The following is a 13,749-nucleotide window of genomic DNA, read 5'->3' on the forward strand; positions in this document are numbered from 1 at the left end:
TCAAACAGAGACGATCTTTGTCACAACGTCTTGACGTGTCGTCGGGGACAGTGAGGGAAGTTTCCGAGTCTGAAATGTCTCTAGTTTGAAACAGGCTAAATGTGTTGCATGTGCGGTTGTTTTTCGTGAGGAACCATGTCCCCGCTGCAGTGTGTCGGCAGGTCATCATGCAGTGGAGAAGACATATCACTGGCCTCGCTTTCAGCTTCGTTTTCGTTGTATCATATTTCACGAATAAGGTGAGAGTTGACGCGTCTGGAACCGGAATAACACTAAGTTTTAAGACAAGGTGTTTTGGAACAAACACACATTATTTCTCAGTCATATGAACAAACACTGTGTGACTTTTATCCAGCAATTTAACACAGAACCAGAGCTCTGTATGTCCTTGCATTTTATTTTGCAACATCCAATCGATGCAAGACTCCATCTCAATTCTTGCACATAAAACCCGCGTAGAGAACCTGACTTAAAATTGCAATGCAACCCTCATAATCAGTAAGAACCATTAAGTGAACATGACTCAAGACCCGTTTCCAATTGCTGTTACGAATCAGGCGTGAACGGGACCCATCAAAGCAGCACTGTCAACTACCTCGACTCTTATTTTGGTAGAAAGCAGTTGCAGGAAATGAATGCGATCAAGTTGTAAAAACGACATGTTGTTGGATGTATAGTGCGCCGAATCAATGAGTGAATCCCACCTATAAAAGTGCATTCAGAGTTGTCTTATTCTAGATAAGTGCTGTTGCAGATATTTAGGGACACATTAAATTAGTAGAATTTTGAAATTGGTTTGGTGACAGTGGTGGAGCGTCCCCAGATGTCAGACTGTTCAAAGTTTGCTTTTGATAAACCCATAACCTGAATTATATGTTTTGTTTTTCTTTCTTCAGTTTGTCCTGTCAGTGTTGAAATTCACCTATCCGACTTTATTTCAAGGGTGAGTAGATATTTATGCGAACCTCTTCATGTTTTATCATTTCATGGTCATTACAGAGAGTGTGTAGGCCCTTCACAGATCAAACAACTGATGTAAATTCGAGAGTAGGAATGATCTTAAAGGTCAAATGTTGTTCTTGAGAGAAATGCATGTACAGTTCATGAATCTTAAAAATCTGAGCTAAGTAAATCGTTTTAAATCTGCATCTTGACTGTTATGCCTCTGACAAATGACCTCTTGCGTTTGCACTACAAATGAGTGATGAAATGAACCTGCCTGTTGTGTTCACTAACATGACAAAATGATGTTTCCAGATGGCAGACATTTATCGGGGCTGTCCTGCTCCTACTCTCTGGGAAGCTGGGATGGGTGGAAATGAGCCGCATCACCAGGTACGTATTATGCGCTACTGGAGGACACATGCTTAACTGTTCTCAGGGGCTGTAGTAAGGAGGTGCATTAAAGGCCAAATGTTATGCTCACTTTCATGGGTGTCTACTAGAACATGTTTACATGCTTTAATGATCAAAAACACATTATTTTCTCATACTGTCCATTGCTGCAGTGCCTCTATTCACCCTCTGTCTGAAACACCCACCCCCCCTTCTGAAAAGCCCAGCCTCCTCTGATTGGTCAGCTCTCACAGGCCTGAGCAGGCACCACATACTTTCCACATCGGCTCTGCTGATGTTTTTGGGAATCTCACTTTCTACATGGTGGGACCTTCAAGTGCTTTTATTTGCTGTGTTTAATGCTGTGTTACAGATCTGCAGCTCTTTCCTGGCTTCCGGGCTCCCTCCTGTTCGTAGGAAACATATACGCTGGTTCCAGGGCCTTATCACGCACAGTAAGTCATATAGTCTACCACCTTTAGACGTAGTATCTTTTCAGTTACACTAACTATATTCTAAATAATAATAATAACTGTTGCCTTGCTCAGTATATACAGGCCGGCGGTGGGTTCTTGTACTTCGACAACACTGATAAAATCTTTGTTTTTCTTTGTCTCTGTCCAGGACATTCCTTTTTTCTTCACTCTGCAAAATTCTTCTCATGTTGTTAGTTACATAATCTTGAAGGTCGTCCAGAGAGAGGTAAGAGCCTGCACTGGCTGCTTTATGTGAGTATCCACAATTATGTTCAGTACACTCCCTCCTTTCGTGCTCCTTAATCTTGTTCACTGGAGGCAAATGGAGGAATATGAAGTACAAAGGAGGCACCCCAGCTTTATGACCTTGAACAGCCTGTACAGCCACATCCTCCATCTTACACAAGCTTTAGCCACCACTTTGATATGTTTCACTCTGTAAAATGTGCTCTGTCTTCATCAGCAGAAGGCACAATGGCTGAAATTCATCAGGTTTGTTACCTTTTTTCCTTCACCTGAGCAGTAGTACAGTATGTTATATCATGGACCAGTGGAAGCTGTAAAATCTGTTAAATATCTTGTAAACCAAGGAAACACACTAATTGTCTCCCATGTAAGGAGCATAATTACTTAATAATAATCATAATAATGGTGATGATCAAGGTAATAAATAAACCTGTGAATCAACATTATATTGATGAAGATGAAAGATGAAATATTCCCCTTTGCATCACTACATCTTCAAATGTGCTTCTTGTAGCTTATGCCTCATGCTGCTCTCAGCCATCAACCTCCCTTTCTATGATCCTCAGGTAACAATTCATTATCATCAAATAGTGAATTTCTTATTTCATTGCTATAATTTCACTAACTATGCTCTTGAGGAAGAATACACGTTTTGGGGTCATTTGCCACAAAAAATCTACTGTTTACGTTTGCCTCCTCTGCAGTTTGATCACACCGGTTACTTGTGGGCTGTCGGCCATCTGTTCTGTGTCGGTAAGTCTAAGAATATGCAGAGATGCTACGCTTAACTTAGCATAACAGTTACATAAAGACAAGAACAGCAGTCTGAGGTTTGAACCCTGAGGGACGCCTCAGATAACAAAGAAACATCGGTCAAGGTTTAGAATGTGAAGTGAGGCAGCACAGTCCAACTTAAAAGGACGAACTGTGAGAAAGGTTGCATTTACAATGATCACCATCAAATCAGCATTAACAAGGACTCATCAGAGTCAGCGCTCACCCTGAAAATGACAGATTTACTGCAAGATGTTCCAATAGAAAACGTGAGAATATCATTAAATCTTTCAGGTGCATACCGGGTGTTTCAAGTTCGCTACAAACCGAGTAATTTGAGGTATGTCTGAACACAATTTCGCACTGTTAAAAGTAGAAAACATACAAACACTTGGCTTGAAGCAAACATAAAGTGCCATTATTCATCTTTCAGTTGTTAAAACCACTCTGCTGATCGAACCAAATGAAGAATTACTGTACTTCTTCCATTTCCTTGACTCTTATTGTGATGTTTCATTGCAGTGACCTTGAGCAACAGTGCATTAACTACCTGTTCAGGTAAGAATAAGTAATTCTAATTAACTGGATCTGTCTGTTTTTAAAAGGTTTTGAACAGAAGTACCTGTAGACCTATAATCATTTCATTCTTTTTCATTTGAGAAATTAAAGGTTGACAGAACTGTCACCTCAGAACAGCTTGTTACAACGTGCAGATGGTCCATGTATGATTGTTGCCTTCCCTGGAGCTCCAGAAGAAGCACAATGAGTCAGAGTTAGCAAGAAAATTCAGATCCTTTTTTCTATTAAGTCACACAGCTAAATTCTAATATGGCAACAGAACAGCTGGAGGAAGAACCGGTCATTCGAGTTAGGAGTGGAGGTGAAGCTCCTTTCTAGGTTAATGTGCAGAAAACAGGAACCACATATAAATAGTAGCTTACTTTCTGACAGTATTCTGTGTAAACTTCAATACTTAGAGCCTCTTTTAATTAAGCGAGTGTGAAAGTGATTTGCTTGTGCATCCAGAAACCCTAGACTGATATTTGTAAGATCTATTGAACTGCTTCAGGTATGACCAGTGACCAATTTCAGCTTCTCCTGTCTTTGCACAACAGCGTGCTGCTGCTGGCCATTGCTGCTCACCCAACAGGTATGGACGGGCCTGTGCAGATGTTGCATATTCCCGAAGTCGGTTAATGCTAAGACAATAAGAGTTGCAACAATCCAATGCAGACTTGTCTCCAAGCATTTATCTTTTAAGTGATCTGCTGTGTTGTAACTCTGCTTAAGAAGTTTAGAGATTATGACATCTGTACCTTGCAAACAGATCTCTGTATGTCTACAGGTGACCTCATGGGTGCCTTGGAGTTCCCCTCCCTTCAATCCCACACGTTTCACTGTGGCTGCTGTGCTAGGTGAAAGCCTTCAGACTCTTTCTATCTTATTTCTGTCAGCTCTGTATATTGAGCAGAGCTACCTACATAGTTCTTCAGCTAAATAATCTACCTGGTTAATGAGAGAAGCAGCACTAGCATAGAGTACATTCTGTAATAAATCAAAGTAGAACATGCTTTAGCTGCCTGTTGTCATTTAACAGAGTGAATATTAATGTAACACTGTGGGATATCAGTGAAGTGAGCAGTTAGCAATAATATGTGCAGTCCTGCAGACAGTGTTATCTGTACAGTGAGGCAAAAAAGTATTTAGTCAGCCACCAATTGTGCAAGTTCCCCCACTTAAAAAGATGAGAGAGGCCTGTAATTGTCATCATAGGTATACCTCAACTATGAGACGAAATGAGAAAAAAAAAGAAAAATAGAGTCTGATTGTCTGATTTTTAAAGAATTGATTTGCAAATTATGGTGGAAAATAAGTATTTGAAATAAGTATTATTCATGTCAATACTTTGTTATATACCCTTTGTTGGCAATTACAGAGCTTTTCTGTAAGTCTTCACAAGGTTTTCACACACTGTTGCTGGTATTTAGGCCCATTCCTCCATGCAGATCTCTTCTAGAGCAGTGATGTTTTGGGCTGTTGATGGGCAACACAGACTTTCAACTCTATCCAAAGATTTTCTCTGGGGTTGAGATCTGGAGACTGGCTAGGCCACTCCAGGACCTTGAAATGCTCATTATGAGGCCACTCCTTCGTTGCCTGGGCGGTGTGTTTGGGATCATTGTCATGTTGACAGATCCAGCCACGTTTCATCTGCCCTTGCTGATGGAAGGTTTTCACTCAAAATCTCACGATACATGGCCCCATTCATTCTTTCCTTTACACAGATCAGTCATCCTGGTCCCTTTGCAGAAAAAACAGCCCCAAAGCATGATTTTTTTAACCCCCATGCTTCACAGTGGGTATGGTGTTCTTTGGATGCTACTCAGCATTCTTTCTCATCCAAACACGACAAGTTGAGTTTTTTTAAAAAGTTCTATTTTGGTTTCATCTGACCACATGACCATATTCTCCCAGTCCTCTTCTGGATCATCCAAATGCTCTCAAGCAAACTTCGGACAGGCCTGGACGTGTACTGGCTTAAGCAGGGGGGCACGTCTGTCACTGCAGGATTTGAGTCCGTGGCGGTGTAGTGTGTTGCTGTGATGGTAGCCTTTGTTACTTTGGTCCCAGCTCTCTGCAGGTCATTCACTAGGTCCCCCCGTGTGGTTCTGGGATTTTTGCTCCCCATTCTTGTGATCATTTTGACCCCACAGTGAGAGATCTTGCGTGGAGCCCCAGATCGAGGGAGATTATCAGTGGTCTTGTATGTCTTCCATTTTCTAATAATTGCTCCCACAGTTAATTTCTTCACACCGAGCTGCTTACCTATTGCAGATTCAGTCTTCCCAGCCTGGTGCAGGTCTACACCAGGTTTCTGGTGTCCTTTGACAGCTCTTTGGTCTTGGCCATAGTGGAGTTTGGAGTGTGACTGTTAGAGGTTGTGGACAGGCGTCTTTTATACTGATAACGAGCTCAAACAGGTGCCATTAATACAGGTAACGAGTGGAGGACAGAGGAGCCTCTTAAAGAAGTTAGAGGTCTGTGAGAGCCAGAAATCTTGCTTGTTTGTAGGTGACCAAATACTTATTTTACCAAGGAATTATCCAATGAATTCATTTAAAATCATACAATGTGATTTCCTGGATTATTTCCCCCCATCCTGTCTCTCATAGTTGAAGTGTAGCTATGATGAAAATTACAGGCCTCTCTCATCTTTTTAAGTGAGAGAACGTGCAAATACTATTTTGCCCCACTGTACACTGTTAGAAGTAGATCTGTTAGAATGTCACAGTAACTTGTTTCAGTATCAACCAGGCTTGAATTGATCAAGCCTGCAAATTATTTTCAGCCATTATCCTTTAAAAGGTTACATTTTCATGCTAGAAATAAGCTGTTATTGTCTGTGTTGGGCAGGAGAACTCATTCATTGTGTGTGATTTCACAGTGCACTGCTGGGGTTTTTGTTGCTGTTGGCCACAGTCAAACTGAAAAGTGGGTTTTCGCTCGAGCACCTCGAGGCCTGGATTTTTTTGTCGAAGGTAGTAGATCATATTTTTACATCCTTTTCCAAATTTATGCTTAAAAGTATTTTATCACAATTCACACAATGAAAATCATGAATTACAAATCAGTAAAATGAGTTTGACTCATCTTAAGGAGAAGTAATTATTTCTACTGCTCTTTTTCCAGGTTACTGCCATGTCCCTCTCCCCATTTATTTTCTACATGGACATTAATGCTCCAGCTCTCGTCTGGTAAGTCCCTCACCTAAAAATAACTGAGAAATGTTTTTCATGTTAACTGTCAGTTTGTCCTCTTACAGTGGACTCAAACCATCAGTGATTGCTATGATTTCTTGTCTTCTGTTTGGCTACAGCGTGGTCGTCAGTCATGCTGCAGAGGCCCTGCTGGTGTATTCTGAGAGAGAATCTCAGTCGTGATGAGATTAATCCACAACTTGCACTTCCTGAAGAGATTTTTTTTAAAGAAAAAACTGTTTTATTTTTTTCACATTGTTTTTGTAATTTCTCATCATAAATTTGCTGACCAAATAAAATGATCTTTGCGAACATGTTGTGCTGTGCAGTGAGCTCTCAGTAATTCAGTGACTGTAGTCACAGCGACGTTAGTGATCCTGTTCAATCACAGTGAACAATGAACTGCAGCATTTACTGGATGACGAAAAGCACAGTGGAATTCTTGGTGATGGTATAACCTGGATCATATACAGTACATCTCTCCATAGATAGAGTACAGAGTTAACATTTACCTATCCAAACATATCCAGATCATATTCACTATCTACAAAAACAGCTAAACACAAACCAGTCATACAGTCCATGCACACAGGAACACAAATTCAAGTTATAGACTTCAAACTGAAAACAACATTCTCAACAAGGTCGCAGTAGAGAACAGAGCTTCATTGTTCTCTCAGTGTAATTTTAACACAGTGACAGGCTTGTTCTTCACATACTTAATTGTTTTCTGTAAATGGGCCAATCCCGACACTTCTTCCACAGAGACAAACAGACCCCTTTTAGCTCTGCTGCTGGTTTTGCTTTGGGGAGAATAAAGCATTGAATGGTTGTCTTCTGCGAGAACGTGCTTGTGGATTTTTCTCTTCCTTGATATAACCTAGAAGGAAGATTATATGTATTTATATGTACATTTATATATACATTTTCATGTCATTGCGAGGTGACACTGAAGACATCGTATTTTTCCTCTCATCTGCAGTGCTGTTTCTCCATCTGGATCGTTTTGGTGTGAGTTGCAGATTTATCGGCAGTAGAGATGTCTGCCTTCTTTCAAATATAATGGGACTAGATGGCACTCACTTCAGCGCAGTGATACAGTTGGCAGGTGTAGTTCGGCAAACAGAAAATAGTTCCTACATAAAACAACAAGGTCTGTGGATTATCTTGAGTAACCAGGTCATGATTTCTGGAAAGCGTTATAGCTGTTGAGTTGACAAGCCAAGTGCCATCTAGCTCCATTATATTTGAGAGAAGGCAGAAGTCTCCATGGCCAAAATCTCTAGAAGTCAGCACCAAAGTGTCTAAATGGAGAGACAGCACTACAGGCAAGAGGAAAAAATATGACTGATTTTGGGGACAACTGTCCCTTTAAAATGTTCTGCTAATGCTTTACCTACATGGTTTAATGGAGCGTTTAACTAAAAAGTCGTTGAATTACCTCTTTCAATGCATGTCTGAGTTGATGGGAATCCAACTTCCCAGAAGTTTTCAGGAGTAGAAGGAGGAATATACAGAAATCTGTGTCTGGAGCACGCAGACAGCTTTTTCTGTTTTTCCTCCTCTGGGAGATGGGCGTAATACTGTGGGAAATTCAGCATCCTTAACATGGGATCAGTGATGAAACATGTCAGCTTCGTGATCAGAATACTTACGACTTCACATTCCTTGCACGTGGTGCCTTTCAGTTTTCTTCTCTCGTCCTTCTTGCGAATCACAGCCACGTGTGCGAACGCTGGGTGTCTAATCCAAAAAGAGAGAATGCAGAGGGAGGGAAATTGAAAATGTCGGAAAGACGAGAATCTATTAATGTTAAAGTTGATGAGAGAAAAACACTTGTGTTTCTTACCGTGCTTTTTTTCTACCTTGGCTCATAGTGTTTTCATGAGGATCTTCATCTACTTTGGGAGATTCAAACACGGACATGAACATGAGTGAAATTTAAGACCTGACATCGAATGTCAAACACAGAAATACAGTTTCTCTGAATCTAAAAGCCAACCATCGTCATCATCGTCATCCTCTTCCTCTTTGTCATCATCATCTTCATCACAGGGCTGGCTCTGGCCTAAGTGTGAACTGTTCTCTTGAGACTTGTACTCCCCGTAAGCTGTTGTGTCAAACATCATATCCAAACTGTCATTCGCTTTCTCGCCAAGACCTGAAAAAGAGCACATGCACAAATATGATATGCTATCAGCTGCTGCAGGTAAAACCAGCCATCCTGTGTTAATCTCAGTGTCAAATCATGCCAGTAAGCAATTATTGTATAGGTTGTGGTTTATATTCACCAGACACACTGTCCCTTCTGTCAGGAGTGTTTTCTCCCCGACGCTGCAGTAAGCTGTGACTGACCCAGGTGCAGTCGGAATCTACCAGTTCTCCTCGACACTCTTGTTCTTCCTTGTGGGAAAACATAAACATGAGCAGCCTGGCGTAAGCGTCTCCATCTATGCAATATATCCAGCTGAATTTATCCAAACAAACATCGCTGACAAGATTATCATTTATCCACAAGACAGATTTCCTGTCTTTTCATGTGCATTCATGTTCATATTCTGTCCATCACAGAGAAACTACACTCGCAAACAGTGGCCACAGGCTCACACTCTCCGACTGGCCCGGTGTTGTGACTGTACCTCGTCTCCTCTCCACTCGCTGTCATACATGGACATGGCGAGCGCAGGGTCGATGCTCCACATGGGCTCCACTCTGCACTTCCTTTCAGCTGGGACAGCAGAGTTAGCATCGTCACATTAACTTTAACTGTTAATTCTAAAGGAATATTTGGTAGTGTGGCATTGCAAAGGCCATGAGACACAACACCCTGCCAGAGACAGCGCAGACAACTCACCATCTTCTCCTTCATGCTGGTCATGTGAGGCATTCGGCTCCTTCAGGGGGCTTCGTCTCTTCCCGCCACCACCCTTGTTTGCTTCCCCTGTAACACTTGGCTTCTTGAAGGTGGGACTTGGACAGGAAACATCTGCCCTTTGGTTGGAGGTCCCATGTTGTGCTGACTGGAACTGTTAAATGTTACAGGAATCACATTTCACAGCTATAAGGAGGAATTATTCAGCTGAAATGTAACTTCTATAGACATAAGAAGGGTCGTGGGGAATAAAATGTTGGACTTAAGTGTGGATTTATGGAAACTACACTAGATTTGGTCTGGAAAAAGTGCTGCAATTCATCTTGCGATGTGGCATGCTTGTTTCCCCAACACACATCCATACAAGCCTTCTGGACATATCTCTAACCTTGGTGTCCAATGGATCCTCCTCGAAGCTTTGACTGCTTAACGGTGCTGATGTTCGTTTGATCAGTTCAGGTTGTATGTGATTGCCTCCCTTCTGTTTTTCCTGGATTCCTTGTCGGTTCTCCTTGTGCACCTCCGGCTCACATTCCTCCTTCTTCCGTTTTGCTTGGTTAATGGAGGCGTCCTCTGAGAAGCGTTTGACACGTGGGAGAATTGATGGGGATCTCTCTGTGGTCGAGTCTGGACTGTGGATCAGTGAGGATAAAGGGGAGCATTGGTAAAGCCTGAAGCCAGGGAAGCAAATAGGGTTGTGTTATTGGAGTGGTTTTTGCTTGACTGCATGAATAAAGAACAAAATTCAGTCTAAAGAACGAGGAAAAAGCTAAGTGAACCCATAACAGGGTGGAATTATTTTCATTGTCTATTAAACTGTCGATTGTTTTCTTGATTAATCAGTTAGTTGTTTTGTCTATAAAATATCAAAAAAACCAAAAGCCCAAGATGGTGTCTTCAAATTTTAGCCTCAGTTTTTTTTTTTTTACTCACACCGATTAATATCAAAACTGCCGCAGAATAATTTAATAAATGACAAGTAATCAGTTAATCGTTGCAGCTCTACAACATAGGAATTTGGACATTTCTGAATCATGATACTGCCATGATAGTCAGCAGATGAATATCAAATTGATATCACCCTTACTTCATACGAACGCCATTCTTCCAGGGATGTTTTGAGCTGCTTTGCTGGCCTGCAGTTGACTGAGTTTTCTGAGAAAGGAGGATGAGAAAAACAGTTAAAAGACATAATCCAAAGAGCTACATGAGTTTGAACGCCTGTGCTTAGACACAATTTTTCAGTTCACAACGAATTTTCAGCAGAACTTTAAAAATATGGCAATAGAGGTGAAAGATGAGTAGCATGCTCAGGAATTGTTTGAGCGGCTCGTTTTGGGTATAAGAGTGTATAAGCTACAGTTGCTGAAAGTGCATATGGGTTCAGTCTTCCTGTGAAAACATTTCAGTGCCAGGCACCTGCTTTTAGACAGAATCTCTCTTGAAAAAGCCTAAAAATTGTCAAATACTTCTTGTCTCTGATGATTATACACTACCAGGTGACGCTTGTCAAGAAGTTCAAGGACACATGTTTCTGCTACCGCTTCTTCCAGACGTAGATTCACATCATCTGCAATGAGAACAGTCACTACACCTTAACACATCTCACAATCTCCATCAGCAACTTATGAGTATTAAATTCACCAGAATCTAGTGTGAGATTATAGAATGAATTTACAGCTAAGTCTCTTCCTGTGCAGCCCCACTGTGATTAAGGCTGAAATTACTGGTGGAGGTAAATGTTGCCCAGTGCTCATCTATGATTTCAAGTAACAGACGCCTTCTAATGAAAGGAAATAATAATGAAAATCCTGTTCTCTCAAACCGGAAGTAGTCTTCCTGTTTTTACATTCAATTCTATAATAATGATGAAATATAATAGGAATACAGTGGATGATGTCATACTTGAGGCTTGGGGCGCGTCCAGTTCACAGGTGTTGGGTACAAGCACTTCTGCTCTTTCAGGATTCTTTACAGCATCAACATACCCCTTGTTCAGTTCTTTAAAAAAAAGAACACGTTTGATATCTTCAGATTGATGATCAGATAAGAGAAATGAGCATTAAAAATCTGGCTATATTAATGCAGACTGACCGTTGAAAAGCGAGTTGTTAGACTGCGATAGAGGTATCTCCGCATAGCGAACGTGTCTTATTTTGTCAATATTTCTGCGTTTCTTCAGTTTGTTTGCCAAGGGCAGTGAGCTCGGCAGGACCGGCGAGTCTGGAATGATGCCTTCCTCTTGCTCCGGGGATGAGGTCTGCTGGAGCTCTGAGCTGATAAAAACAACACCTGCAATGCTTAACTTGGAACTGAAACTTTACAGTTAATGCTCGTTCCTCCACAATTTCAAAACACACTGAACTTGGAGCCACAAACCTGCCCTCCCGTAGAGATGTATGGAGACCTGACTTGCAATCAAAGCAGAAGTGAAACCACTATGGTTTCTGTTTCAGCTGCAAGTCCTACAGTATTTGTAGCTGTCTTGGGTAGTTTTACTATGCATTTCATTTTTTACAAAGTCAAACAACATGTTGACAAAATACGACCAACACACTGAACAATCTTACCGAGACATCTTTAATTTTTGCAGTTCAGTATGCAGTTTTCGGTTTTCATCCTCAAGGCCGGTTCTTTCATTCTCTGGGGAACAAATGACACAACAGTGTTTTTCACACACACACTAAAATCACAATTAATAACATTGTGCTCTTTAACATGGCAGGAGTCATGTCTTGTGGTAAACTGGTATAGCTAATAATAAAACATATCATGGATTCTAATCAACACAGGCTTTTCTATATTTAAACAAGCAGAACATAAATTCTTTCTCTCTTTTCGATTGTGCTGAGATGCAGTTAGTCACCGCTCTATCTGACAGTGGAATAATAAGAAGAACGAGTAAACTCACTCAGTTTGGTGATGAGGCGCAAATTCTGATCCTGATTAACTTTCAGGCTGTCCCCCAAGATGGCACATCTATCACACTCCCCTGCACGGAGTCTGGAAACAGCGTACATAGTTGTTGGTCTTTGTCACACATTGTTGCAACAAAATCAACCTTTGTGGAGGAGGAAGTTACCTTTCTTCCAGGAGACTGATGGCATCCTGCAGGGTTTTGTTTTGTTCCTTCAGCTGCTGGTTGCGATTGTAAAACACCTCAAGTCTCTGAGCATCTCTGTAGAAAACAAATGCAATGGCAGGTTACGAATGGAGACATGGCTATAGTTTATTCACAAATCTAAAGCCAGGCTAACAAAATATTCATGTTATTATCATGCTATCCTAATTAAAAGGTTGTGACAGTATACTCACAAACAGCGCTCCTTTTTCAACTTGCTCACTTTTGCCTCCAGTTCTAAAAAACAACAAATGCCTGTTGATGAGTGTGAAACTCAGTACAAAAAAATCACTCATTTTAGTGTCTGACTTCAGTATAACCTACATGAACCATTTAAGAAATTCACTTTATGTCTACATACAGTATTATCATGGGGGGTCCATTACCTTGCAGTGCATTCTGGTGGCACTCTCTAAGCTGCCTCCATAAACCTTCAAAGAGGTCAGGCTGTTGGGGAGTCCCGCTGCTCAGGCCAGGGCTGCTCATCCTCCAGTCACTGCTCAGACAGCCAGGCCTCCTGCTACCTGCCAACACTACCAGTGCAGCAGAAAGAAAAGTGTTTGAACTAATGCAGTAATGTTAATGAAGCTCACAGCTAACTTTAACTACTTAGCTTTAAAATTAGCACTCAAAGACTCGCTAACGTTACAGTTAAACGCACACTTACTACTAATAACTGAATTATTATTTTTCTGCTTTAAACGAAACCATCAATTGAGATTTTACTCCTTCTTCATGCAGATTTAACAGCTTTTCCTGGCTGTAAACAAATTAGCATTAAGGTTAAGTTACTGCAACAAATGCTAACGTTACACAACAATTACGGCCGCTGCCTTTCTGCCTTTAAAAATGACCGAGACTTACACGAACGACTCCAAACAGAGGTTTAGAAGTCAAACATGTCAGTGCAGCTTCATAGTCTTACGTTGACAACTTCATAACAAGATCCAAATTCCCGCGCCGCATTGCATGTTGGGAGTTCAAATTCTTCTTCTTCTCCTTCTTTGAGGTACGGCAGCTGGCATCCACGATGTTGCATTACTACCACCTTGAGGTTTTACTCTCCATCTTTATCCATTTTTTAAAGGGGGATACTATAGCTTGCGCTAAGAGCCTACCCGGCCCATTTTCCGTAACTGTGTCATCATTTCTCGTCTGTCATGTATA

At 41.2% G+C, this 13,749-nt stretch overlaps 2 protein-coding genes across 7 annotated transcripts; one reads left to right on the forward strand and one right to left on the reverse strand.

The window, feature by feature from the left end:
* Nucleotides 1–40: 40 nt before the first annotated feature.
* On the forward strand, nt 41–6,900 carry LOC121624311 (transmembrane protein 241). Of its 3 annotated transcripts, none has more exons than XM_041961977.1 (15): nt 41–239; nt 897–943; nt 1,258–1,335; nt 1,709–1,790; nt 1,960–2,037; nt 2,275–2,303; nt 2,572–2,623; nt 2,762–2,810; nt 3,126–3,171; nt 3,354–3,389; nt 3,947–3,981; nt 4,177–4,246; nt 6,277–6,370; nt 6,522–6,586; nt 6,709–6,900. In XM_041961977.1, the coding sequence occupies exons 1-15, from the start codon at nt 168–170 to the stop codon at nt 6,770–6,772; spliced, it is 897 nt and encodes a 298-aa protein (XP_041817911.1). In that variant the 5' UTR covers nt 41–167; the 3' UTR covers nt 6,773–6,900. The 3 variants fall into 3 exon arrangements, with proteins under 3 accessions (XP_041817911.1, XP_041817912.1, XP_041817913.1); XM_041961978.1 differs by having other exon boundaries at nt 2,278–2,303; XM_041961979.1 differs by lacking the exons at nt 2,275–2,303; nt 2,572–2,623.
* rbbp8 (retinoblastoma binding protein 8) lies at nt 6,817–13,545 on the reverse strand. 4 transcript variants are annotated; one of them, XM_041961964.1, is made up of 19 exons: nt 13,447–13,545; nt 12,969–13,115; nt 12,777–12,819; nt 12,544–12,639; nt 12,373–12,464; nt 12,032–12,104; nt 11,556–11,737; nt 11,367–11,462; nt 10,958–11,031; nt 10,549–10,616; nt 9,850–10,132; nt 9,444–9,615; nt 9,229–9,317; nt 8,881–8,992; nt 8,592–8,750; nt 8,439–8,490; nt 8,245–8,332; nt 8,031–8,172; nt 6,817–7,469 (listed from the first exon to the last, which is right to left on the reverse strand). In XM_041961964.1, exons 2-19 carry the CDS (start codon nt 13,066–13,068, stop codon nt 7,372–7,374), a joined length of 2,019 nt encoding a protein of 672 aa, XP_041817898.1. In that variant the 5' UTR covers nt 13,069–13,115; nt 13,447–13,545; the 3' UTR covers nt 6,817–7,371. The 4 variants fall into 4 exon arrangements, with proteins under 4 accessions (XP_041817898.1, XP_041817897.1, XP_041817896.1 ...); XM_041961963.1 differs by having other exon boundaries at nt 8,031–8,332; nt 9,850–10,093; XM_041961962.1 differs by having other exon boundaries at nt 8,031–8,332; nt 8,439–8,487.
* Nucleotides 13,546–13,749: the final 204 nt, after the last annotated feature.

This window comes from Chelmon rostratus, chromosome 20, assembly GCF_017976325.1.
Source record: "Chelmon rostratus isolate fCheRos1 chromosome 20, fCheRos1.pri, whole genome shotgun sequence".
NCBI classification, from domain to species: domain Eukaryota; kingdom Metazoa; phylum Chordata; class Actinopteri; order Chaetodontiformes; family Chaetodontidae; genus Chelmon; species Chelmon rostratus.

Coding starts and splice junctions, on each gene's coding strand:
- LOC121624311 (XM_041961977.1), top strand. CDS start 168: ATGCAGTGGAGAAGACATATCACTGGCCTCGCTTTCAGCTTCGTTTTC. Junction 240..896: donor TATCATATTTCACGAATAAG/GTGAGAGTTGAC, acceptor TTCTTTCTTCAG/TTTGTCCTGTCAGTGTTGAA. Junction 2,624..2,761: donor TCCCTTTCTATGATCCTCAG/GTAACAATTCAT, acceptor CCTCCTCTGCAG/TTTGATCACACCGGTTACTT.
- rbbp8 (XM_041961960.1), bottom strand. CDS start 13,068: ATGAGCAGCCCTGGCCTGAGCAGCGGGACTCCCCAACAGCCTGACCTC. Junction 11,738..12,031: donor CAAAAATTAAAGATGTCTCG/GTAAGATTGTTC, acceptor TGTTTTTATCAG/CTCAGAGCTCCAGCAGACCT. Junction 11,032..11,366: donor GGACGCGCCCCAAGCCTCAA/GTATGACATCAT, acceptor TTCTCATTGCAG/ATGATGTGAATCTACGTCTG.